Source organism: Artibeus jamaicensis, unplaced genomic scaffold (genome assembly GCF_021234435.1).
Source record: "Artibeus jamaicensis isolate MK-2021 breed Jamaican fruit bat unplaced genomic scaffold, CSHL_Jam_final contig_426, whole genome shotgun sequence".
In the NCBI taxonomy this organism is placed as follows: domain Eukaryota; kingdom Metazoa; phylum Chordata; class Mammalia; order Chiroptera; family Phyllostomidae; genus Artibeus; species Artibeus jamaicensis.
The window spans coordinates 550,111-577,615 of NW_026521826.1; the positions used below are offsets into that span (position 1 = coordinate 550,111).

The 27,505-nt window shown below is 40.5% G+C and overlaps 1 protein-coding gene across 1 annotated transcript in view; it reads left to right on the plus strand.

Moving 5' to 3' along the window:
- The window catches only part of CUBN (cubilin), a 263,178-nt gene that overhangs the window by 67,275 nt on the left and 168,398 nt on the right, over positions 1-27,505 (plus strand). Inside the window, exons 26-28 of the mRNA XM_053665793.1 lie at positions 660-816; positions 3,184-3,371; positions 21,609-21,759. Coding sequence (XP_053521768.1) covers positions 660-816; positions 3,184-3,371; positions 21,609-21,759 — 496 coding nt within the window. The remainder of the gene's footprint in view (positions 1-659; positions 817-3,183; positions 3,372-21,608; positions 21,760-27,505) is intronic.

The window sequence follows — 27,505 nt, forward strand, 5'->3', positions numbered from 1 at the left end:
ATGAAAACGACTTGTCTTCTAAGTATAGCCTGTAATACTGAATGACTAGGCATTTAGATTCATGTGTTAAACTATACTGAGTGTAAACTATATATGCACTAAATATTAAGCTGTATTAAATATGATTAAAAGCCTACTGAAAGCGGTTATGAGATTTATCACAATTATTATCTATGTACTTTCTATATATGCAGTGCAAATTGACCATTTAGAGGACTGCATGGTGAATTAGAAAAGGTGATTGAAGTCATCCATGTATGACTTTTTACAGTGCCAGCAATTCTGCTTTTTCCATTAAAAACAATCTAAATTAAAAAATTTATTAAAGCATTATAAATTGTAAACTATGAAATAAAAAAGCAAGGAGGACCACTGATAACAGGTATGGTCTCAAAACTATGTATTAATCTTTTATTTTTCAATCTTCTGATTTCAACCTGGGTTCACACCTTTACTACTATGTGCAGCCATGACTAAGTGGCCCAAGTTCATGGCCCAGATCTGTAGACATTTAAATGTAATTTTAAAAGATATTTTGATTGAGGGCTAGTCTTTTGTTATGTCGTATATGTATTTCTTCCCCAGTTTTTAAGAATTGTAGTTGCCTTTGCATAATATTTAAAGCCATGTCTTCTGACATTTACAATGTTTTACTAAAGGTATATGATGGCCCAAGTACCAGCTCTCATCTGCTCACTCAGCTTTGTGGGAACAAGAAACCTCCTCTCATTCGATCTAGTGGAGACAGCATGTTTTTAAAACTGAGGACAGATGAAGGTCAACAAGGAGGTGGCTTCCTGGCCAAATACCAGCAGAGTAAGTATGTATACTGGCTGCTTGATGCCTGTAGTGGGCCTTCAATCTTTTGATGAATGAAACAAACTAAAATAAGGATAAGCCACTTGTTCGAGCCATTAAAATAAATCTTATCTCCTTATTGAGAACATTTTAACTACTTGAGGGAGAAATGCTCATGCATTAAATTTATCATAGAACTAAAGCATGTGGTAAGCTATAAAAACTTAGAAGAATATTTAATATGCTGAAATAGTTGCAATGCAGCTAAAGATTAGTTTAACAGATTAATAGCTAGTGAGTTTTCATTTGCTTCAAACATTATGATCTTCTAAGTAGACATATTCCATTGTACATGCTATCTCCCACACAGTTTTTTTTTGTCTTGTACTGCAAAAGGTACTATGGGCCTTGTGAGTCACACATAGAATAGGTACATCCTTTACTGTGGAAAATCTGGTCTTTGTAGAGATGTCGCATCAAAATCTGCTTTCCCATAAGGCTGCCTCGTGGAATTCAAGTTTTGAACAGAAAGGCCAGGGGCTGAGGGGTTTTTCCTGTCTGGGAAGGTCACCTTTCTTCCCTGGGGTTCCATGACTTTTTTTCTTAAAAAAGAAGATTCAATTAGGTGATTGTGAAAGCCCCTTTCTAGCTGTAGAATTAAACTCTCCAGCCGGCTTAAAAATGAACATTCAAGAAACAAGGTTTTCTTGATGTATTACTTAATAAACACTTCTGTTTTTGAAAGTACCATTCCTTATCCCACTAAACCTAAGTTTATTAATAATTTTGACACAACTACCTAAAAATGGAATTGAAGTCACAAAATTATAATCTGAATTTACAATATCCTTTTGGATTAGTTGAGAATATTTATGTTTAACTTTGTATAAATTTGAAGATTCATATTCACTTATATCTGGGGGTTAGGCTGAATGGTAGAGAGTTTTGAATACTGTTTTAATTATATATAGTTTATTCTTTAGAAAATTCATCATTAGTGCATCAAAAGCCCTCCCAAATCTTAGCAAAGGTATATCTAGTTGAGCATATAATACTTTCTCTCATTTTATTATTGCCGTACTAATTTGTTTCTCCATTACTTTTTATTTCTATGATATTTTATTTTTCTCCCATAATTTCAGAACACTAAAGGAATAATTTAGTGCACATCAGTACTTAAAGGTAAAAATCAGAGGTAATCAGTGAGATTTTCCGTGTAATTTGCCATATGAAATTAGAGGTTTGCAGACAGTATAATCTTTGAGCACTGAAAGCAGCCCCTGTGAGTTACTGGAATCTCTTTTCCTCTGCCTGGTTTTGTTGTCACTGGGGCACACGGGACCTGTTTGTCTAACAGGTGTAACTTCTCGCAGGCATCTAAAACCACACGATCATCTTTAGAAGTCCTGTGCAGACAAAAATGTGACCTAAAAATATTCAGAGAGAAACAGTTTGAGCATTCCCCTGCTGAAGCAATGGAAGGTTTTTTGAAGAGCCACAAGTGTGCACTTTTTCAAACTAAAGTTTAGAAATGATGCTCCAGGTGTCCGCCAGGAAGCTGTTTTGTTGGAGAAATGCATGTGAACCACATTCTTCAGAGACAGTTTTTTTGTGTAATATTTTTTTTCTATTACACATCAGGCAGATGATACAAAAATATAAGTCATTAGGTTTGGCTGAATTTGGTACTGGCTGCCAGGACAAACCATACCTAGTCCTCAGGTACCTCGGGTAGTCCAGTTGAAAAATAACCAGAAGAAAATGCCACCATTGGATTGAAGACTGTTTTAAAAGTTCAAGATTTTCATTTTTCTTTAAATCCTGTACATTCTCCTATTTGCTTGGTACTTCCTGATGACTTACTAGAGGAATAATGGAGCCTTTATTGTGAATTTCATGCTGACTTTTGAATTCAACAAAGCCATGTTGTTATTCATTTTTAGCATTCACATAGAACTTTGTGTTTTTAAACTGTTGAATTTAAAGGTCAAGATTTCTGTCCCTTCTAAATGTTAAAGTTAGACAAACAGAAGCATAGAATGTTTAATACACTTCTCTAAACAAACAGATCTCTGAGTAGTGCTGAGCTAGTCAGCATTCCACCAATTCACAGGAATCGGATGCCCGTGTAACAAAGGCGATTTTCGTGATCCTTTAAAGTCGGTGATTTCACGTAAGCATTATTTCACATTTGTTCTAGTGGAGACCCTTTTGGTCTAAAAATACCACACCAAATATGTATATGGATATGTATATGCATATGTATATGTAAATGTGTATGTATACACACACACACTGTTTAAACCTAGGAAATCTCACACACATCTTGGAGTAATTTTGACATATTTGATAGTGGTTCCTAACAATCATGGTTATTTTTTCCAGCATGTAAGAATGTGGTGATTGTGAATCAAACCTATGGCATCTTAGAGAGTATACATTTTCCAAACCCCTATTCTGAAAATCTGCGTTGCAACTGGACCATCCAAGCAACAACTGGCAACACTGTGAATTTCACATTTTTAGACTTTGATTTGGAAAATCACATAAACTGCTCCACAGACTATTTAGAGGTATGTATTCTGAAGCTAAGTAAATTGCTCTCTTTTCCGATCATGTTTGGCAAGCCAAACTAGGAGTAATAATGCTTTTGCAGCACCAAATCCCTAACCCTACACACCTGTAATACACCAACTAGCCATGGTGTTTAACAAGAATGTTTCATGCATATTCTCTGCGTCATCTGAATATTTAATTTCCTAAATTATATACGCAAAGAACTATCTATGTTCTTAAATTTTATTATAATTTCTGGACTGACTGGCCTCATATTATTTAACTAATACAGAAGTAGAAGAATAACTTCTATTTTTGCTTGGTTGTTTTTATGTTCTCTCTCTATAGACAAGAGATCAGAAAAATGTTTGGATTTCATGGCCTTGTTTAATTTGCCTGGTACCAAGAATCATGATTTTGATTTTTGTTTTCACTTAAATTTATGTATATTTTAGTTAATTTTTTTTTTGTAAAACAGAAGTTTCTGTTCGTTATAATGATGACCACCAGTGACTCTCATTCAACTCTCTGTATACAATGCTATGCAATAAAAGTTGCTTGAAAATTAGGGAACTCAAAATATGAGGTAATTTGCTGTTTTTATAAGACATTTTATTTACAAGAGCCTTTTTGCTAACTTTTCAACATTTTAGGGCTATAGATTGTAAAGTGAGGCAGCTAATTTATTTTGTTAATGTAATTATGTATCCATGTATAAAACACAGGTTTACAAACTACCACATTAATTTAGAAATATTGATTTCCACTCTCACACTTCATGAAGTAATTTTACTCAAAACAATTTACATATATGTCGACATCTAGTTTTCATCACTAATAACATCACTTTTTGAGTCATCAGATATGTCATTTTCTCTCCATCTTCATTGTTATTATACAGTACGTTTGAATCCACATGTGATGCTTTCACTGGAAGTCTTTTCCAAAGTCACAAGCACCAGCTCAGATAGTACTAGAACATCTCCCCATCCCATCTGTCCACTGCACAGTGGTTCAGTGCGTTTCTCTCTAAGGTGATAGGCGACTCTCAGAGATCTTTCTTGTAAATATTTCCAACACCCAGCATTTGTAATTTTGATGACATATTCTCAGGAAAAAAATGCTTTATCCTTGTAACATTTTTAATCCTCTTTTTACCATTTCTTAAGGAAAACTATCATTGATTGAGGTTGTTCAAAGTTAGTGTATCTCTTCCAAATAGCACTTTTCTCTTTCAAAATGAAAGAGAGAAGCTTCCTGTACTTTGAGAGGTTTTTCTGAGGTCCTGAATACATGAACTGTGTGGTTGTGAGGGATAATTGTATAGGTTAAAGAAAACCTTGCCTTATATTTTGAAAAGTTCAATATTATAGAAATAGTAGCCATGGTGTTTACCCATTAGAAAGTTATATTTACTAGTATTTAAAGACAACATGACACAACATAAAACAAACAGAAGTATGAACTTGACAACAGTTTTTAAGTCCACTTTCCTTGATCTAGTGTTTAGATGGTCTTCACAGGCTTAGTAATGGTGTGCTTTTCTCAATTACCTGGAGTGGCCACTTTTTTTTTTCTGAAATTTTTTAAATTGAATTTTATGGAGAGAGGGAGAGAGAAAGAAAAAGAAAGACACGGGTAGACATGGATTTGTTGTTGCACTTATTTATCCATTCATTGACGATTCTTGTATGTGCCCTGACCAGGGATCAAACCCGCAACCTTGGTGTATCAGGACAACACTCTAACCAGCTGAGCTACCTGGCCAAGGGTGCCTTTTTTTTCTTTTCTTCACATGGTGAGATCTTGATGATTTTTTACAAAAAAAGTTGCAAAGTCGCTTTCAAAGCCCCCGTTCATACCGCAAACACAGCAGGTTATATTATAGTTTTACCAGTTGTGATTGTGTCCGTATGCCCTACTGGACTCTCAGATTAGTGGAAGTTTCCACTCTAAGGTGGAAACTGTCTTCTACTAACCTTATAACCCAGGGACTCCTTATAGAGTTGGAATCTTATAAGAGTTTAGTAAGTTCAGGGGAAATTCAATATCACAGCCATATTTTAACATCAGCCTAATGAAGCTACTAACTAATGAGAAAAAACTGGATTCCAAACTGGCCTTTCGGTATAAGTCCTACACAGTCATTGCAATTCCATCAGTTTGAGCATAAACTGAAACAGAACTGATGAGCAGCACATGTGTCAAATGCACTAGGCCCCAGGTTGTGATGTGATAAAACACGATGGAGAAAGCTGCAGTGAAGAGGGAGCTTTTGAACTAGACTTTAAAGGAGGCTTTGGCAGTGAGAATGGGGAAGAAATGAAATGAAGCCCTTCCAGGGTCCCGACTGCCAACCGCTGGACTTACTTGATGAAGGAAGAGTAGCAAGGCCCATCAGATAATTTTTGGAGGTGTTTGAAAACTGTCAAATAAAAAAATACTTGTTCCAATAACTGCGGGGCAGCTTGTGAGAGGCCCCTCATGGACCATGGTACAGGCGTGCCATCTGTCTTGTGCAACACTGATGGGGAAAGCAGCAAAAACACAGAACGAGAACCAGAAGTTCAGCAAAGCCTTCCAAAGAATGACGCTCTTGACAGAGGGAGGGGATTTTTTCCATTTCTTTAAGCCAACGGGCAATAGCAATCTGTACAATGGCTGGTCTATGATGGAAAATTTAAAAACACAAATAACCGTTAAAGGAGAGCAAGGCCACAAACACAAACTCTAGTGTTCATTATTTTAAGTAACTTGGAGTTAAAGGTTCTTTTTTTCAAGCGACTGAGCCAAGTCTCAATTGAGTGGCTGTTACTGCAGCCAGAATTGAATTATTTTGAATTAATAAAACTGAAACTATGAAAGGACTTGATTAGGTGCTGGTTGGACATTGTGTCCAACTTTGCTGAGAGGTGTGGGTTGGTATAAGCCCATTGGGAATCTACTCCATCCTTCATTATTTTGTCTTCTGGGCAAAAATAAATGATTAAGATTTGGAAATGAAATATTTAATGGGAGAAAGGGTCATTTGACTAAAGGGGTAATACCATATTGCTCATACAGTTATGGCAATTCTTCCTGTGTTTCACAACTTGATTTCACTTTTTCATTTTTATCTTGAGTCTGAGTCTGCATATGAAAGAGATTTTTTTGTTCCACTTATTTAAAAATTTTTTAATACATATTTTATTGATTATGCCATTACATTTGTTTTATTTCCCTCCTTCATTCCCCTCCACCCTGCATAGCCCTCCCCCAGCATTCCCTCCCCTTTAGTTCATGAACACGTGTCTCAAGTGCTTTAAATTCTATGTTTCCCATACTATTCTTGCCCTCCCCCTATCTATTTTCTATCTACTGTCTATGCTACTTATTTTCTGTACCTTCTCCCCCTTCTCCTCCCACTCCCCTGTTGCTAACCCTCCATGTGATCTTCATTTCTATGGTTCACTCCTGATCTAGCTGTTTTCTTAGTTTACTTTTGTTTTAGGTTTGATTGTTAATAACTGTGAGTTTGCTGTCCTTTCACTGTTCATCTTTTTTATCTTCTTTTTCTTAGATAAGTCCCTTTAATATTTCATATAATAAGGGCTTGGTGATGATGAACTCCTTGAATTTGATCTTATCTGAGAAGCACTTTATCTGTCCTTCCATTCTAAATGAAAGCTTTGCTGGATAGATCAATCTTGGATGTAGGTCTTTGGATTTCATGACTTGGAATACTTCTTTCCAGCCCCTTCTTGCCTGTAAGGTCTCTTTTGAGAAATCGGCTGACAGTCTGATGGGAACTCCTTTGTAGGTGACTGTCCCCTTAGCTCTTGCTGCTTCTAGGATTCTCTCCTTCATTTTAATCTTGGCTAATGTAATGATGATGTGCCTTGGTGTGTTCCTTCTTGGGTCCAACTTCTTTGGGACTCTCTGAGCTTCCTGGATTTCCTGGAAGTCTATTGTGTTTGACAGATTGGGGAAGTTCTCTTTTATTATTTGTTCAAATAAGTTTTCCACTTGCTTGGAAGAGGAGATTTTTATAGGTGAGTGCATATACAAGCAGAAGTGATGAATTTGGGAGAAATCAGCACAGAGGTGTATAGGAAGGCCAGGACATGTATTAGGTCAACTTGGAGCATGTGTGTGGTGAGAAAAGGAAGGGGGGGAAACTAGGAGATTTTTGTGTTATGGAAACTGAAGGAAGAGATTATACTAGATGGTGACAGCAATCAATCAGGTGAGATTCTCCTACAGGGTCACGAAAGGTCAGGGTTGAGCAGTGTCCCCTGGAGATCAGTGTGACTCTGGGCAGAGCAGTGTGTGAGGGGTGGTGGGAGCAGGAACAAGACTGTAGAGTGAGGAGGCATGAATTCAGTGTCTGACTTTGCTCAAGCAAATCATCATTAAGTCTTGGCCTCTGTTCCCCAATCCTTATCCTTAATCTCTTTAAGCGGTCCTCAAGTGGCAAGCTTCCATGGCACACCCACCTTTGCATGTTCTCTTGTATGTCAGTGTCTCTTAAAATGTGGCCCAAGACCAGATGCAACACCCCAACTAGCCAACCCAGGACTGAGTATCTGGGACGATATCACCTGGTTCATATACTTCTGGCATATGTAGGCTGAGGTTAAGTGAGTTTATTGTTAGTCAAGTCACAATGCTGGACTATATTAAGACCTATAATCTCTAGGTAATTTTTATATGAATTGTAGTGGCTGCATAGCCAACCCCAGGATATTATTCCCAGTAAGTTATATTTGACTGCTTTGCTGAGAATTCCATCACTTCATGATTCCTCTAAATCTTGATTCTCCAGTCTTTACAGCACTCGTCATTTGTATATAGGCCCTTTGGCCATTGCCCTGCTACTTACTCAAAAGTAATTGATAAAAATGTCAGACAAAATGGTGCCTGTCTCCAGTACTCCAGAATGATAGGTTTCTTTGGTTAAAATGAGCTATTATTGAACACTTTTACAATAGCACCATTCAAACAACTTGGTAATAGTAATAGCTGATCTTTATCAAGCACTTACTATTTGCTAGGTAATTATGACAGCAACCTTGTAATATGGGAAATATTATACCCATTTTGCAGGTTAGACATTTGAGGTAAATACCCAGGTGGTCCACAATCACAGAGATTACAGATGACAAAGCCAAGCTTTCTACCAGGCTCTGCGGCTCCAGGCTGATGCTCGTAGCTGTAATACCACACATCCTCTGTCTATACTCTCTTTCACAATTTTCTGTCCCCCTCAGAGGTGATATGAAGGAGTGTCCAAGAAACCCTTGGATCTACCACTTTAGTGACACCGTCACAAAGAGAAATTATGTTATTTTAGCATGGCTTTTTCATGGAGAAGCAGTAGTTATTTATTATAATCACCTCTTGGTTATTGCTGACAAATTATTTTTAGCATCCAATTTAGAATTTTTCAAAAAAATTACTGTCAATTTTACTCATCTGTGAGGTTCCAAAATAAATCTTTTCTCCATTTTGGAACTAGAATAAATTTTCCTTCAGGCCTCTGGCGGTCCTGCTTTTTCATTGTTCTGCTTTATAGTCTTGGTTGCAGGTACACACTCCAACCGAACCCTGTAGGAAAAATTGATGTTCGTGAAAGGACTGCTATTCTGAGGAAAGTGAGAAACCTCGTGACACACAGAATAAACTGGAAAGCTGGGCGAAGGCAGACATGAAGGCAGCTTAGCGACGCTCCCGCCTGTCTCACTGCCTTGTTGCTTCTCCCAGCGTTGCACACGCCATTCCCCCCTCTCTCCCTAAAAACATCCCGGGTTTCTGCATCCTCACAGTTTTAGCTTCCATACGGCCACCTCAGCCATGACTTTACATCTTTATGTGACCTCTCATCTCAAGCACTTACAACCAATCAAATCTTGCATGGTCAACAAATTACCAGCACAGGTGGCTCACCTTTTTGAGCGTGACAGCAAAAGTGTGGGTCTAGCCGGTTTGTGGACAGGGGCCCCTCCAGGCAGCACAGCCAGATCACACACTTGTCTCTGCCCACTGGTCACACGTGTGCAGGGTCTCTGTGCAGGGGTGTGGATTCTGCTGTCACTCTAAAACATTTCTTACACGCATTCGGCAAGATTACAAAGTTAGTTCTGCAGTGACTGTAACTTTCAGTGCTACAGTATACAATTCAGTTTAACCTGAAAAAATTATTTTAGAAGTTTGATTGTCTTATCTTCTAAACTGGATTTCAGTGTCTCTTCTTCCGGTTTCAAAACCACACGAGGCAAGCTTCTACTTCCCCTTCATCATGCTGTGCCATCTTCTGCTGGTGCTGGCCCAGTCCACACCTCTGCCTTTCCTTGCCCTGATGACTGCTTTAAAAAACAGACATTTCCCCCATAACTGTGCTGTTTCCCAAAGCTAAGTTGGCTGACTTGTATGTACGCTCATGAAATGGTCGGAAAGCTCTTATGTAGCCATATGAATTCTTCTTAATGGATTTTTTCAGAAGTTTTTCCTTTTATTGCTGTAATAGTTATTCTTGACTTTGTGGACTCTTTCCTTTTCCTATGGCTTGTTTTATTTCTTTCATTGGTCTATGGGCACAGATCTCCTTCTGAAGTCGGGCTCCCCCAAACCCAAGGCTTGTGACTGGTGTGGGCAGTGATCACGGGCACTAAGGAACTCGATCCTGCTCTCCTGATATTTTGGTCACTTCTGCGTTAGTAACCACCTCTTTGCTGGGCAGAATTAGTACAGGGCAGCACTTTTCTTCAATGTTTACACTCTGAGAGAAGATGTAGAAAGAATCAGGTATCACAAAGAGACATCTGAGAGATGTCTAGACAGTTGAAGTCATCTCCCCATGGTCATCCCCTTTATCTCTTTTTGCTTCCCTGTTTCCTTGGTTAAAAACTGTGGTCTCTAGTGAGGAACAGGTTGATACTAGAGGATAAAGCCCCTACGACCAGCTGCTAAATCTGGATGCATTCCAGAATCACCTGGGGATCTTGCTGTAAAAACACATTCCTAGACCTCACCCCAACCCACCCCATCAAAATCTCTGGGGATTTCAATAGGGGAGCCCCCCATCCGAGTCCGTAGCCCACTTCTATTGCGACAGCATGTTGTATCCTCGTTTCAAAGCTCTCTTCTGGGAAATCGTAGATATTTTAATAGGTATCCTCTTAACATATATCTTTGAATGCTACTAAAGTTTCTTTTTCAACAGGTCTTATTTTCCCATTGGTATAGCTGAAATATATACTTTATCTCATCAAGGCCTGGAGATGTCGTTACTGTGTTTATCTCATTATGTAGAAATGTCAGATGTACTTTCAAATGATTGAATTCTGATCCTAAACATTTTCCCCTCTTTCCTTGTTTGGCACCCTCGCCACTATTGTCTTCCCTCACATCCTTTCATTCCCTTTCCCTTTTCATGATGTCAGTTTCAGGTCCTCTTCATTATGTCCGTGACTTCTGCCAAATGCATTTCCCACTACTCTTTATGAGGTTCATTTCACCTCTTGCCAAATCCTCTTGCTGATGTCATCGTGTTCACCAGATGTTTATATCATTGTTTGTTACACTCCCAGTCCTCCTTTAAAGTACAAAATAATCCATTTAAAGTAAAACAATGAATGAAAATATCATCAATATCCGTGTTTTCTAAGTCTGCAGCCTGAGCAACATTTTCCAGCTGCGACTATAAAACATCAGGCCCCAGTGACATTGTAGTTAGCGAAGGTAATTCTAGCTGTTGTTTCGGAGAACTCTCAAATTCTCCGACACTTAATACAAGTTTACTTCTTAATCACATCTGAGTTCAGTGGAGGTATTCTTTGCTTTCTAAATGGTGATTCAGGAACCCAGACAAGGGGAGGTTACAAAGAGCTGTGGGAAAATCCTATAGCTCTTTCTGCAACAAATACTGATGGATGTTTCACCAAGATACCCAAATTCTAATAAATTGGTGAAAGCTGAATTAAACACAAATAGGGTTTGTTCCTTCATTCTGTTTGTGCTGTGGTACTTCCTCAAGTTGCCACTATCATAAATATGCATTACTCATTCACTTTTCCATTCATTCAGTTATTCAAAAGTATTTTAGACATATAGGCTATGGAAATATAACTATTTTATCATCAGTTTTTTTTGTCTTCACAGAGGAGACAGATGTTAATCAGTTGATCACACAGTACAAATTTAATTACGAGCTGTGTTATGTGCTATCAGGGAATATTATCGGGTGCTCTGATGACCTGAAACAGCAGCACCAAGCTCATCTGTGAAGGAAGTTGTCCTGAGTAGGAATAAGTGAACAAGACGTGAAGGAAGCTGGAGGTTTTACTCAGGAAAGTTGTGGTTACAGTGGGAAGGACAGATTTTGATTAGCAATGTACTACTGCAGTAGGGAAGAGGGCCCAGTAGGAACTGAATGCAACTTCAGTTTGTACAGATATGCACAGGCCAGGGAGAATGAGGGAGTTGGGAGGGCACCGGTCGGGCTCCCGCAGAGTCAGGAAGTGAAAGACTACAAAGGTTTGGACAGTGCAAGTGTGGTCAAGCCAGCCAAGTCTGGTGGAAGTTAGGCAGTGACGGGAATGAGGATTCTTCCTCCCCGGGAGGCTGGGAGACGGGGCCCTTTCCTTCCTGATTCAAAGTTTCAAAGGAATGGTTTTCAGATCCTTGAGAAAGACACTCCTGAACTGTTGGAGATACATATTCTTCTCAAAGGGTCAGTGGAAGACTCACAATTGTAAGCTCTTGTTAGTAAGTGCTCTAAGAAGGGGTGAAGGGGGCCTGCCCTCCACTGTTGGCTGGCCTCGGCCACCCTGCAAAAGTCACAGGGATTCTATATCTGAACCTAAGAAGTGTAGTAGTTAAAATCCTCTTGGCCAGTTGGAGGACTGCAGAGAAGCAGATGAGATTTTTCTATCTTAGCAGCAATGAGTCTGAGCTGCCTTTTATCACCATGGCACCTCCTTAAACACTTCCTGAGCAGATGAGTCATGCTTCCTGAACTGTCTGTCAGAGAAAGTTTACTTCTAAGATGCCTGGCATTTTGCTTAGAATTCAGAGATAAGTTATTTCAGTTCTGAGTACGACTGCTATTCAAAAACTTGCACAGACAGTGACAAGAGTATAGCAAGCAACTCCATGTCTCTATACCAGGTTTGAGTCTAGCATTGCACTAAGCTTGATCTGGATTCCAGAGGAGTTTTGAATTAAGTAAGTGTATCTCTTGGTTAATTAAGCCAAATACTTTATAGTGTCATTAAGGGTAACAAGAAGCATTTTATAAGATCCTTTTAAAGTCTAAAGTTGCCGAGTAAAATGTTATTTAATTATAGAAATTAAAAGGAGAGATATTTCAGTGTGATTAACATCCTTTCTCTCCAGAGGAAATGTTGTTCATTTTTGACCATCCCTCACAATAAAGAATTTTCATGCCATTGCGTTAATTTGCTGCAGTTAATGAGGCAAACGTACCAGCCTTCAAAGGAAAGCCTCTGCTCTCAGATTGAAAAGAAACTGTGTGTTTCCCCTCAGTAGTCTCTCAAACAGGAAGGACAGAATCAGGATGAATAATAATCTGATCTACTGATAATTTCCACACTACTCAGAAGCCACTAGAAATTGCCTTAGGTGCTCAGAACTCAAAATTGCTCTGTCCACCTTCTGTTCCTGGTGGTCCTTACTTAGCTCCACTGAGCGCGGCCACCGGAGGCAGGAAGGTGGAAGGTCTCCTCCTCCGTCTAACAGGCATACCACGTGGGTCAGAACACACTGATCAGAATGCTAGGTTGTAACCTTAGAGATGATCATGGCTTCAGTGAATTGTATTGATTACTTTAAAATAGGAAAGATTTCTAATGGTAGCATTTCAGAATTGTTTTGTTTTTAAATTGTCATCTTTACCCCTTAGGTCTTATATTTACTGTCTCACAGGCGTTCTTCCCTGCCTTCCCTGAGTTGGGGCAGAGTTGGGGTGGCCGCTCTCGGGGCCTTCCTGCTCAGGGTGCTGTGATTCCACACTGGTCTGCAGACCAGGTTCCTTCCTGTTGCCGAGTCCATCTGTAGCAGATAGTGAGGCTTTTAGGAGGCAGAATAATTTAAAAAAATGTTTAGTGTTTCACTGTAACGGTCCAGTTGGCAGAAGGAGGGCTGTGGTTCATGGAATTGAATGTTCGTGTGGCCACGGGAGAGTACGCTTGGCTTTGGAGCCTTTCACTTACCACTGAGGGAGGGAAATAGGCATTTAGGCCCCATCAGTGACTCTCACAGCTTGGGCTTGTGAGAAGTATTCGGTCCCTCAACATCTGAAGAAATTCTTTTTTAATAAAGAATTAGTCTAATTAATAATAAAAACCTACTATAAAAAAGGGAGCACTGGACACAAAATATGGTTTTAAATGAATACTGGGGAAGACAACCTTATATAATAATATTTCAATGGGCTCATTTTTATGCATAATCTTGAGATACGTATAAAAGACCATGGGAATAGATAATATAATGTTTTTATTAGACCAGCTGGGCACTGAGAATGTTATATCAATTAATTCCCAAAGATAATGCTTTAAAAATAAGCTTATCTGATCACACAGGAGTATACATATAGTCATTGCAGGAAATTTGGAAAATCTAGAAAAGCCTAGATAAAATAAAAATAACCCAAATTACATCACTGCTAATAATATTTGGTTGTATTTATTTCCTATAGTCTTTCCCTATACATTTACTCTATGTTAATATTCAGAAGGGCATCACTCTGGACATACTATTCTAAAATGACTTTCTCCCCCATGTAGCAAGAGCTTGCAAGCGTGTCTCCAGGTCATTTACTAGACAGACCATGTTATGTACAACATTGCATCTTCCAGCGTTGAAATGCAGCCACCGATTCTTATTGTAGAGCACTTAGAATCTTTTCAAATATCTACTGTTCTAAACAATGCAGGCATAAACATCTTTGTAGTTACATCTTTTACAGCTACACAATCATGAAGAGGCAATGACTTGAAGCACACAATCATGATTAGGCAGTGATTTTTAAAAACGAAAAAAAAAAACCAACAAAACCCCAACCCAACTCAGCCTCTGTGGTTTCTAAAATGAGTAATAGAAAGAAAGGAGAAATAAAAATGTATATGCACTATTAAGAGCAGACAACAACCAGCCACTGCCTGGAAAGGAGACTGTCTGGTCTGTGTTTGAGGCAGACCTCTAATTCTGGGAGACACAGAGTAACTGCGAATGCGGTCTTTCGGTGGGTTTCCTGCTGTCATGCAATGCCCAGCATTCTGAGTAATGGTTTAATTTTAGACGGGTGTTTTACATTTCCTGCCCTGCCTGGTCAGCACATGGCTGCACGGCTTTCCTGCGCCTGGGGGAAGATGTCTGCCTCTGCAGCCGAGTACACCGTGCATCGCCGTAAATCTGATTGTTGGTGGGGAAACAGCGTCAGTTGTTACCGGTGATTGGATCTCAGTTCAGCAACCTTGGTTCTTGAGTTCAGCTGAGAGAAGAATTCAGAGCCAGGGAATTCAAATCAGAGTGAAAATGTATTAAGAAAGTCACAGAAGTAGGAAAAGTGAGCCAGCTGGGTGTGGGCTCAGCAAACAAGTTACAGAGGCAAAAGGAGGACCCTTGAAGCTTAGGAGAAAGAGAGCAAAGTACACTGGGCACTAAGAGTCAAGCAGGAATGGTCTAGAGAGTGAGAGCTCGCCCTGGGCTCTTCTCTTGAAGGTTTTAAAGGCCAACACTTTAGGGGAGGTCTTAGGAGAGGATCTTGGTAGAATATTCATCCGCTGCCCAGATGTGTCCTTTCAGGGTCGTGGTCTGTACTGATTGGTCAGCAGTAGGGCAGGGCGTCATTAGTCATTGCAGCTGGTCCAGTTGTCAGCCATGGCGTCATGCGACCCGGCCTTGCTGCTTTTCTGGGCCTGGAGCTGAAACACAACTGAGACCGAAATGTCATCTGTAGTTCGAGCAAAACTGTCTCTGTGGTCAACAGATGCAAGGCTCTGCTTCTGAGGTCATTTGCTGCAGGTCAGAACTTCATTGTTCTGAGGGCTTCATGCCTGAGTAGTGGTGTAGGGGCCTGCCTGGGAGTCCTGTGAGGCTGTTCTCCGGCCCCCTTGCTCCTCCTCTCAGGCAGTCTGATGCAGGACTTGTGGCATGCTAGGGAAGGAAGGATCAGGGGAGGGTCCTAACCACATGACCAGTGGTAGCAAAGGCCAGGGAGTCTGAACTGCACACCCGGTGATGTGGTAGGGGAGGAAAGTCACCCTGGGGGCGAGGTCCTGGCTTTCCCAGTTTTTCCTGTTGCAAAACACCCGGGGCTTTCTACATGGTGATGTTCCATGCCTGGCCTGTTGTCCTTGCTCTGCTCACATCTGTCTAACCAATTACTACATAGTGGACAAGACTTTACCAGCTGGAACCATCATGGCTCCATCTAGAGCCCGCCAGGCTCTGCTTGTTGGCTCTCCTCTTCAACTTTCACCTAGTTTATGCTCCACGGTTTGGTTAGTTTTTACCCCCTGGGTTTTTCTCCATGATGGGAGCATTTTGCCCTACTCTATGGTACTTGTTTGGCAATTTCTACTGTTGTTACAGGAACAGTTCAAAACCCTTCAAATTTAAAGTAAACTCTGGAACGCCAAGTTTAATCAGGAGATTTGTGAGTAAACTTCAGCAATAACATTCTCAATAACCAGTCTAATGAGGCAGTTCCCATGGATCCTGTTATGGCTGTTTTTCCGGGTGGGGACATCCGAAGAGATACTCCAAGAATTCACCAGTCTCCACCCTGTTGTTGCTCCAGTGACTAAGCAGCTAGTGCCATAGGTGGGCGGGGCAGAAAGGGCAGAGGGGGCTGCAACAGGAAGAAACACTGGAGACACTTTCCTCACCCCCGTGTCCCTCACCCGGGCAGCCCTGGCAAACTTTCTAATGTTCCCTTCCCTACCGTCTCCCTCCACCTGACACACACACCGTGTGTACTTTTCCTCCACAATATGCTTTGTGTTGGGCTGCGCACCCCACCCATCAGGAATGGGCTCGGCCTCCCTGTATCACTGGGCAGTCTTAGCAAAGGAGCTGCAAGCCACAGCTGTCCGCTCCTCACAAGTGATTCACTGATTTGTCGCCTCCCTGTCTGCTCAGTCAGGGATGGTTTCTGTGACATGTACATAAGTCAGCTCTAGTTCTCTCTAACCATCATAGTTTTTCTCTTGAAGCTATTTCTGGACTGGGTTCTTTGGGAAAAATGCTTTCCTTTGCTTCTAACCAAGAGTAAGAATAACATTTTGAGCATATTCCACATGCCAGTCCTCGTACTTAACCTAGTGCACAATTAGTCTCATTTGCTGTTTAAAACAACCATAGAAGAACCATTGTGATGTCAAATTTATAAAGAACTTTTAATTACAGAAGTTCAGTGACATTCACAATGTGATATGTAAGCAAATGTCAGAGCTGAACAGTGAACCTGGGCCCCGATCACACTGGATATGCTCTGCTGTGCTCCCACAGTAAAATCTCTTCCCTGCTTCCACTTCCGTTCCAGTCTTCTGTTCGAGGCACCGACTTTCAAAAACTACTGTATGCACTCGTTAAATACAGTTCTGAGAAATTTAACCGTCTTCCTTACCCTGACTAGAATTTTGTTCTTTACAGTTACTAGGGGATTCCCTATTACACCTAGAGCACTCCCTCATGGCAGGTGAATTATTTCAATCACATATTAGACTCTAAAGGATAATAGTTTTGGAGTTTGTGAAGATGTATAATGGAAAATGTACCAATTTTTTTCTCAAAGTTTCCCCATATTTTAATGACATTATCTCAAGAGATTCTTGATTTAATTTATCTACATGGACTGTTTTTAATTTTTAAAATTAACACTTCACTATAGAAAATAATCTTATCCCAGAAAATTTTCAAGTAAATAAGAAAAATAATAGTTCTAAAAAGTGTGAATTAGATGGCAATAAAAATAGAAAGGGCTGAGTTTTACTTGTTACTGGGTTTCTAAAATGAGTTTTGAAGTCAATTTATAGATCCAAACTCATACCTGTGAGACAGTTAGTTACAATTTTATTCATTCATCACAAATTTTAAAAATAAAAAACAATGTAGTCATGAAGAGGCACTTGAAAAGCATGTCTCTGTTCTGAGAGCTTACAGCTTGTGTCCACTTGATTCCCACTGAGAGGACATTAGCTGCTTCTGGGTTCCTCCAGACTTGAGATCTGGTGACCTGTAAAGTACCTATAAAACCCGTAGTCTTGCAAAAATGGCAAAACAGATGTTCTGTCAGTGATGTGCTTTGGGCTTTATGCTCTCCACCCTAATATTTAGTAGGACTCCGCAAACCATTTCATACTGCAACTGGAGTCTGAAGTCACTGATGGACGGACAGCTGATGCATGTGTCAAATGATCAAACCCATGCAAAGGAAGTAGATAAAAGTTGTTAAATGTGGCCAGGCAAGAGATTTCCTTCCTCTTTGAATGTCCTAAGAGTGGTTGAGATATTTCAGGGTTGGAGAAGGACCTAAACCACAAAAATCCTAAATGAATAGACTCCTTAAAGGACTACCTGAGAACATTTTACAAAAGAGATTTTATATAAAAGCAAACCCACATTTGAAGATACAGTTAATGGCTCCCTTGAAAATATAAGCATTATTCTGAAATGACAATATTTTAGAAAATTTCTAAACACAGATATACAAATTAGATGTGCATATTCAAAATGAGATTCTCACTCTTTCTCTCCTTGATTTCTACTAGTTGCCTTTATGTGGATTTAATTCCAACCTCAAATATTTGTTCTGACCTAGTAGAATCTTTAGGCTTTCCAAAAGTAGGAAAAATCATACCCTTAGAAGGACCAATGCTTGCCAGTAGTTGCAAATGAGTCACAGCTGGAATGTCCTGTGGTTAACATTTTGCTCTGAAAACGGAGAGGGCTCTGACTGGTTGTCATGGTTACCAGTATTTGTATACTTTGAAAAATGACTGTTCCTGTTTTATGTGGTAAATTTACACTGAAATGAATTGTTGAGGTGACGTTAGCCATCTGTGTGAATACAAACAAACAAACAAACAAAAAAACCGGATTTAATGAAGTGTAAATTTTAGGAGATAAAATTGGGGGTGTGGGACTTTTTTGTATAGAGCTATTATTTTATACTAATTAATTTACTAATGTATTTGACATTATATTTAAGCATTTTCATCAGTGTTTATTTGATGTTTGTTTTAGTATCATTCTGTCCCTTGCAAAGGCAAAAAGAAACTAACCGTCCTTCATCAGTGCTCCCCCCAAGCCCACTCCCCTTAGCGCTGCCCCGTCCCGTTCACAGTGCGTCATTTCAGAACAGCTTTCCTGCCTTCCCTTGCGTGAGGTAATCCCATCCGGAAGGAAGGAAAAAGCCTCCTCAAAGTTATGTGGAAATGTCAGGTTTGTTAACCTTGCTGAGCTGGGAAACAAAAATACTGCTCATGACCTTGAGTAGAAGCTGATGTATGGTTCTTCCAGATGTCACTAGCTAGTATTTCAGCAGATCCATCAAGTTTAGAGCAACTGTGGTTATAGAGAAATCTTACCTTAAGTTGTGTTGGGTAAAAATGAAATAGTTAAAGGTCTGGTCACTGAAGTACAAAGTTCAGAATGAGCCTTTTGGAGTGGAAAACAGTGTAGCGTTTTCTTGCTTATTATGCCTGTGCTTGGGAACAGTATGTTTATTTTTGTATTAATTAGTTTTGAATTGGAATTCAGACGCTGAATGTAATAAAGTGGAGCTGAGATAAATGTCCCACAGTGAAGCAGTAATTTAGCAGTAAACAGATTGCAACATGGGCTTCCGCCCCCACCTCCACCTCCTGCGTTAGATGGTGGGGCCTCAGTCCTGAGGGCAAGGGCCTTGGTTGTTTTCACATGTTCTTTTTATGTCGCTTTATTCTTTTTCTTATTCTTGCTCCTCATTATGGCTCCTGCCAAATATCTAGAATATTAGAACTTGATAATAAATATACACTTTGAAGCAGCTGTATTAAAAGAGTAAAAAGGAAGCTAAAGTGATAAACCTGAAAAATAAATCTCATCTTTATTCCTTTGCTTAAAATGCTTAGGTTTAGTACTTAAGAGTGAGCAATGTAATGGATTTCCAAGTTTCTTTTTAAATCTCTGCTGACCACCCCCCCCCCTAAATTCTCACAAGAATGTGTGTCTACTGAACAGCCATTTTGAGAACTCAGAATGAGACAAGCCAAGATTTATAAATCCGAGATTTATTATGATCTTGGCCAGTCCCTGCCCAACTTCACAGAATGGCCACAAAGGATCTTGGTGCTTTGCTGCCTAAAAGGAACACGCTGAAATTCAGGACTGCAAGACCCTAATATGTATCTGACTCTGCAGGGCTCAATTCATAGTGCAGATAAGTGCCATTAATGTAAATGCCGTTGTGGGGAAGTTGCTGTGTTCCTTCATGGAGGATGTGTTGGGAACCTGCCTTGCACTGGTTGCTGAGGGGAGTGCAGAGGAGGTCTGGGCTCTGGGGAAGCTCAAAGTCTGCAAGGGAGATAAGGCAGGCATGAGCACAGCTAGAATACAGTGGAGGGTGACCATTCTTACACAGAAGCTCAAGGAAAGAGCTGAGGTATTTTAAAGAAACACTGACATATTATGACGGACTCTAGGGACTAGGGAAGAATTGGTGCTTTGTAGAATTTGAAGTTTTTCACGCTCAAATCAGTATGCTTCAAACAGTATTTTCCATCATCACATTTTAGTAAAAAATAATTTGGTCAATTTGGAATTTGTTGAATGCAGATTATTCATGTCTCTTACAGACACATACACGCCCTCACACTCTCACACCTGCGATGCTCCCTGAGTCTGTGATCAGATGTCTTCCACTTTGTTGCCCTGAGCTGCGCATCCTGAGGGCAGCTGGGACCAAGTGTTCACAGTGTTAGGAGATCAAAAGGGAACGTCGTGGCCTGAGTCACGAGAAAGCCAGTGTTTTTGGATCATCTTCCATGAATGAGGAGATGTGGTAGAGAGGTTTACTATTATTTTTTTTTTAGTTTAAAGCTGTGTATCTGATGAAATTATTAAATGAGACAGGTAAAGGGTGCAGAACAGGATATATATATATATATATATATAAACTTAGTGAGAAAAATGGGCAAAGAGCTAAGCAGAAATGTCCCAAGAGAAGAAATGTAATTGACCGATAAACATGAAAAAAAAACTTCAGTCTCAAAGTAACACAAATTAAGACAATTACCAAAAAACCCCACGGGTTTTTACTGTCAGCACCAGCTTTAAAAATAATAGTCATAGTTGCCAAAATTCCACTGCACAAAAAATTTCTGTTAACTGCTGGTGAGAGGATAAATTGGCATAAACTTTCTGGTAAGAAATTAAATAATACACATGAAGAGCAAAAAAAGATTTCACTCTTTGAGTCATTTCCCCTCATAAACATATTTCTTGGGGAAAATTCAAAATATTACACAAATATTTATATTGGCAAAAATATTGGAAATATCCTCAATGAACAAAAGTGATTGTAATATAAATAATGTATTACTAACATCTTATGCTATCATTCACAAAGCTTACATGGGTGATTTAATGACATACTTAGTATAAAACAGGTAACACAATAAAATATGTAGACCAAATTTACACATACACTTATATACCTCTGCACATACGCATATACATATATACAAATGAAAAAGTGATGGCCATCTAATTTCTAGTCTTAACAACATATCAACAATAATTATCTTCAATGGGATTAATTTTTTATTTTCCTTTTTCATAATTTTCTAAAATGTCTGATTTTTTACAGTTAGTATTTACTGAGAAATTCATATCTTACAATTTTAATACTGTTATTTATCGAGCATCTCTTGTGTGTCGATGTGTTAACACACCTCATTCAGCCTACTTTTCCCTTATTCTGTCTCGGGATTATACTTCAAAGGGAATTTGCTAGGCTGATATAAAACCAACCAGTATTTGGATTTCTAAATTACTTGGCTTAGAAACCAGTCCTACAACTCTTGCAATATAACTTTCTGGTTTGAATTCTTATGTTAAGCATTCTGTAGTCAACCTATTTCAGCAGATTAAACCTTAACTTTTGAGCCAACAAACAGCTTTTGCCATATGAGTAGACTTTGCCTTTTCCACCTGACAAACTATGTGAAGTTTTTTAACACTGGAAAGTTTCTCTTTGATTTTAGCTCTATGACGGCTCTCGGAGGATGGGACGCTACTGTGGAACGGACACGCCGCCTTCAGGGGCTACCACAGGCTCCCTTCTTCAGGTGCTGTTCCACACCGATGGGGTCAGTAGCCGTGAGAAAGGATTTCGGATGCAGTGGTTCATTCACGGTAAGCCCGGCACCGATGTCAGTTGTATTTTGTAGTTGCTGTTTGTCTAAGAATTGTCCCTGTTCCAGTTCTGTATTTGGAAACAATTCCATCAATAATACATGAACCTGGATAGTGGTCTGGTACCAGGCCTTAGAAAGTTTACTCAGGCGTTGGTGATTCTTGGAGAGAGAAATCCTGTTAGGACTAAGAGAGGAAGTGACATCAAAGTGGACAGGATTTGGATAACTGCTTATTAGGTATGGCAATAGATTGCTTAAATTAAGGGAAAGGAGGAAGCAGAATGTAGTTTCTAAGGATGAAGACCTGTACCTGAGTGTGGCAAGCAAATTGCAAGGTAGGATGGGGGAGTGGAATAGAATGAGATTTTATGGCTCACTCTGACATTAATGAGAAGGAATGATAGGATAGAAGGAAAGAATGAAGAGTCAATCAGAGAGAGAAAGGGAATGGCAAGGATTCACCAAGAGGGAGCAGGAGCAGAGAACATACGCTCCTGATGCACCATGTCAGGATACCTGCCACATAAGCAGGGGAGTGCCGGAGCCCACCTATGAGATGTTGGGTGGTTCAGAAGGCATATAACATAGCCCGGCAGGTGTGGCTCAGTGGACTCAGCACCAGCCTATGAACCAAAAGGTTGCCAGTTCGATTCCCAGTCAGGGCACATTCCTAGATTGTGGGCATATGAGAGGCAACTGATCTATGTTTTTCTCTCTCTCACAATGATGTTTCTCTCCCTCTCTGTCTCCCTCCCTTCCCTTCTCTCTAAAAATAAATAAAGTTTTTAAAGAAGAAAGAAAGCAGGTAGCATAATCATTTCTCTGAAGATGAAAATCCATTCTTAAAAAGAGTTCTGCAACTTCTTGACTGACGTAACATGGCTCAGTCTAAAAAGAGCCCTAATCCAGTGGTCTCTAAACATACTCCCCCCAAAGCAGCATCAGAGTCACCTGGAACTTGTTAGACATGCAAATTCTCAGGCCCCATCCCAGACGCACAAAATCAGAAACTCCAGAAGAAGGCCCAATAAACTGTCTTGACTGGTCTCCCCAGTGCTTAATGTTTGAGACCCACTATCCTAGAGTGACCCAAACTTGAAAATTACAGTCCTGGTGAAAATTATAGTGGCCATTCTCAATGAAGGCTCTAGGGCTCACTGGTCTGTTTTAGTCAGTTTGAAAGAGAAGAGGAGTTGCAGTGTTAGGCCAGGAACCACACACAGACATCCAGGCTGTGGCCTCACTGTCAAAGTCGGGGGTGAGCACCGGTGAGGGCGTGAATGTGTGTCATGGTTCACTCTGGAGGGTTGTTAGCGTGGTAGTGCATTTATTATAGGAATTTCAGTGCTATATATAACTGAATAGTCCCATTATATATTTAAGTGTTAGACATTCTGATATTATGAACTGGAGACTGAGTGTATTCTGTTAAAAAATAAGAAGGTGATTTTCAGTGTTAAAAGATATTCAGTGGTTATCCACAGAGCCACTTCTAGCTTGAAATACAGATTATAAATTCCCAAAGTTAATGAACTGTAATGATTAAGCTTGTAGAAGTTCTTCACTATCCTTTTCTCAAGCAGGTAGATTTAACCTTGAAATGTCAACCTATTAATCTTTCAAATGAAGGCACTGGATTGACTGATCTCTACAACACAGTTCATCTCCAGTATTCTGTAATTCAGAAATCATGTAATTCTAAGGACACTGGAAACAGTGTGAAAAGACCTAGAAGAAACAGGAAAATCTGGGAAAATGACCCAGTTTTCAAGGGCTAGCGGTATTTTCCAGAGCGGTGTCTCTCAGATTTGCATGTGCATGTGAATCACTTATTAAAATGCAGACTCTGATACAGGGGAGCAGAGGTCAGGCCTATAAGTCTGCATTTCTTAGGTGCTCCCACGTAATGCTCTTCTGTAGACCACGCTTGGGAGGAGCAAGTCAAGAGCAGATACTATGCTGAAGAAATAAAATGATAGCAAAGCATCCATTGAATCTAGAGAAAGCTTTGAGGTGCTCCCAGGGCTCATTATAATAACAGCAGAATAATATCTTCAATCTTTCGATGTCAGTGGGGTAAGACTGGGGCCCCTGCAAGGAAAAGAACCTTATTGTTTAAGAGATCCAAAGGGAAGAAGGGTAGGAAGTGGGGATGGCTGGTGTGTGTGGGGGGTTCATGGGAGGAAGATGGAGACAGACAACTGTACTTGAACAACAATAAAAAATTGGAATAAAATTTAAAAAACATTAAAAAATGCAAATATCTGAATTAAAAAAAGAGAGAGAGAGATCCAAAGGGGAGAAAGCTTTCACAGGAGACAGGAGATGGAAAGTTAGAAGCGCTGACCAGGAGACTGGGGCTCGGGGCCCAGGGGCGAGACTCTCGGCCCTCCATAGACACTGGGCAGGCCTGGTAGTTTGTAAGGAGCGCTGTGCCTGGGTTCCGGTCTCCAGAGTCAGGATTCCGTTGGTCTGCAGTGGGACCTTGACTGTTGCCGATTTAAAAACTTCCATAAGTAATTCAAGGATGGAGTTTTCGGAGTTGACTTTGCTGGTTACGTCTTTTTCCTCCATGGGCTGCTTCCCCTCCCCTCCAGGCTGTTCTAGTCAAGCCCCCCCCTCCCCGAGGGAGTACGGTGTAGTGGTCATTATTAACTAAACTGATTACCGAATCACCGGGTTCTTCCAGCCAGCATGCTAGACGTGGCTGACTCGTTTGCTGACAGCGCTGTGTTTTTCTTGGGAAAATATTTTTCAGTCAGTTCCATTTGAAATCTGTCTTCATAGGGGAGTCAAAGACACCCTCTGTCTATTGTCTTTTCCTGTTTACTATTTCAAAACTTTGCTGAAAATTTGTTAAGCTTGGATGCAGAATTATGCAACAAATTTTGCCAGCTGGGACCAGAACTGAAAAGAAAATTAACTCTGTGTTACTCACTGTATGTAAAATAGATGGGAAGAATCATCTTGAAGAGGATGGTTAATGATCTACATCTGTGCAAAATTAACTAATTACTATATACTGTAGTCATGCAGTGCCACAAGTATACAACGTTTATACTCTGCATCTGAACCTGGTCTTTAACTTGAGATAATAGCTTGAGAAGATTCAGAATAGATGAAGATGGGGGGAAAGGTTTCAGTGGGATACATTGCCCACTTCTTCCTCATTGGAAGTACATGGAAGACATAAATCTGATTTCCCAGTTATCCATGTGTTCCTCCCACAGATGTTAAGGAACTGTTTTGGGCCATGTGCTGTGTAAGAGATGGGGACACTGTCTCCTACCAGCAGGCCCAGGTTCTACTCTCCTCGAGCTTACGGGTGATTGGGAGAAGTAGCCGCCAAGTGAAAAGCACAGAAACAAATACAAATGGCATGTCCCCGGAAGCACACAAAAGAGAATTTGCTGCTGAGGAGGTCAGAGGAGTCCTGTATGGAAACAGGTCCTTTGATCTAAAATTTAAGAGTAGGCAGGAGTTAACTAGATGAATAGGAGAAGGAAAGGATTCCATCCACCCTATGGATGGAGCATGCAGGGCGAGTATGAGTGACCCCAGAGTCCGGAGTAGACGGGGTCCAGAGTCAAGGGCAACAGTGCTGAGCTACATGGTGGCCAGAGCGCTGGGGGTGCACCAGGCTAGGGACTGGCAGGGAGAGGGGCCCCATCCTCTCTTTATGTAAATCTGTCAGACTTCAAAGAATTGAGTTTTGAGTAGGATCTGGAAGGACTGAAGTATCATGGCATGTTGTGGGGCTCAGAATGTAAAAGGAAAATACAAATAAATACAAAACAAGTATAAAATAAATGTAAACATTAATCTCAATGTTTAAGTGTAATAGTAATGCATTTTTTTCAACTGGAAAATGAAATTACTAACACAGTTTCAATGTGACTGAACTTTTATGATAAATACCTATTACTCTTATAATCAGAAAACAAGATATCAATTTAAAAAACTACAGAATAATATAATACTCTTGAATGTGTGTTTCTGTGTGCACATGAAGGTGTGAATGTGTACACGATTCAAAGTGATCGTCTCTGCAAAACCTCTCTAATTCTCGGTCTCAGAATCAGGTTCAAGTTGCAGGGCCCACCCAGCCTGACACCTCATTTCCTAAGCATCGCTGCTGAGGAAAAATTCATTTTGCCAATTAATAAATAAATCCGTTTGCAAAATGTGCTTCTTTGTTGACTGCACAAACCTTCTATTTGCTTTGAGAAAATGGATCTAGAATCGGGTTTTATTCGTGGGCCCATTTTTAAAGTGGCGCTGTAGACATGAGATTAAAGCGTACTGCCTGGCCTTTATTCCAGCCATCAAAGGGAGTCCCACCCTGGGAAGAAAGAAATGGCCACAGTTGCCCTGCCTGGCTGAACCCTTCATAGTATTCAGTGTTGACAGCATTGTCCAGAGGCTGAATTCAGCCTCAGGGGGCCTTTGCCTGGGTTGCTGAAGGGAATAGAGAACTTTCCACAGGCTGTGTGAATAGGGGCCTCCCTCCTGGCCAGCTGCGCACACCCCTCTTCTGCCCCTGTCTCCCAGAGGCCCGCTTTCACTTGGCAGTGGAATCCCACATACAAACAAGGTCAAGGAGCTTCGTGAGTGAAAGGGGCATATTTGCAAAGGAAGAGGACCCCTCAGCTGGCAGTAGCAGGGGAAGGGCTAAGTGGCAACGGATCAGGAGGTGATGTCATCCTGGATTTTCACAAAGGAAAGGGTAGCCTTTTCTGTGGGGAGATAGATGACATCAGCCTCTCAGATGGGGGCTGGTTTCATTTTATTTTCTTTCTAGCTATTAATGAGATTTCTCAAGCCTTGAGGGTTTTCAGCAGTTGGCCTGGGGAGAATACTTTAAAAATCAAGGTCCTCCAGGGCTTGGTTTGAACATGGGCCATTGCTTGCTGGACTACCTAGGGACGTGCAGCGCTGTGTCAAAGGATTCTGTGAAAATGTATCTTTTAGAGCTGTGGCAAAGAGCCTCTATGAGGTCAGCAGTGTTTCTCGTAAACCTGCCCTCCCTCTCTCTTTCCCTCACTCAGACTCTTCAATAGTCTTTGTTCATTGTTGGCCTTTTGGGGGAGGTCCTTCTAACTTGTAATTTTTGTTCCTTTCAGGACTTAGAGTATGCGTGGGGGGTGACGTGCAATGGGGTGGGGTTCAGGAAGGTTCACCCTTTGAGGACAAAGGTTTTGTCTTTTGTAATTTTGTCATTCATTTGCCTTTTATGTGAACACTGGTGATCACTTGGAGAGTGTGAGGGTACATAGACCGGGCTCTATCAGATGTGCTGGGCCCACCCTCCAGAGGACAGGCAAGCTCGCCCTGGCCAACCATGTACAGTGATTGCAGGCACCCTCTGTAAGCAGGTATTTATCGAGAGCATGTTTTGCATTCAGTCAGTCATTCAACCAACCAACCAACCGACACATACTGATTCGCTACCAGGTTTCTGGGATCAGTAATTAGATATAGAGAGTGTATTAGTTAGCTCAGGCAACCATTACAAAAGATCTCACATTGGAAAAATAAGGAGCAGAAATTTATCTCTCACCGTTCTGGACGCTGGAAGTCTGAGATCATCGGGGTGTGAGTGGGTTTGTTTTTTCCGAGGTCTCTCTGGCAGCCATCTTGCTGTATCTCGACGTGAGTGTGTCTCTGCGAGTGCACATTCTGGTGACTCCTGGTGTGGCCAGGTTTCCTCTTCACACGAGAGCATCAGTTAGATTAGATTAGGA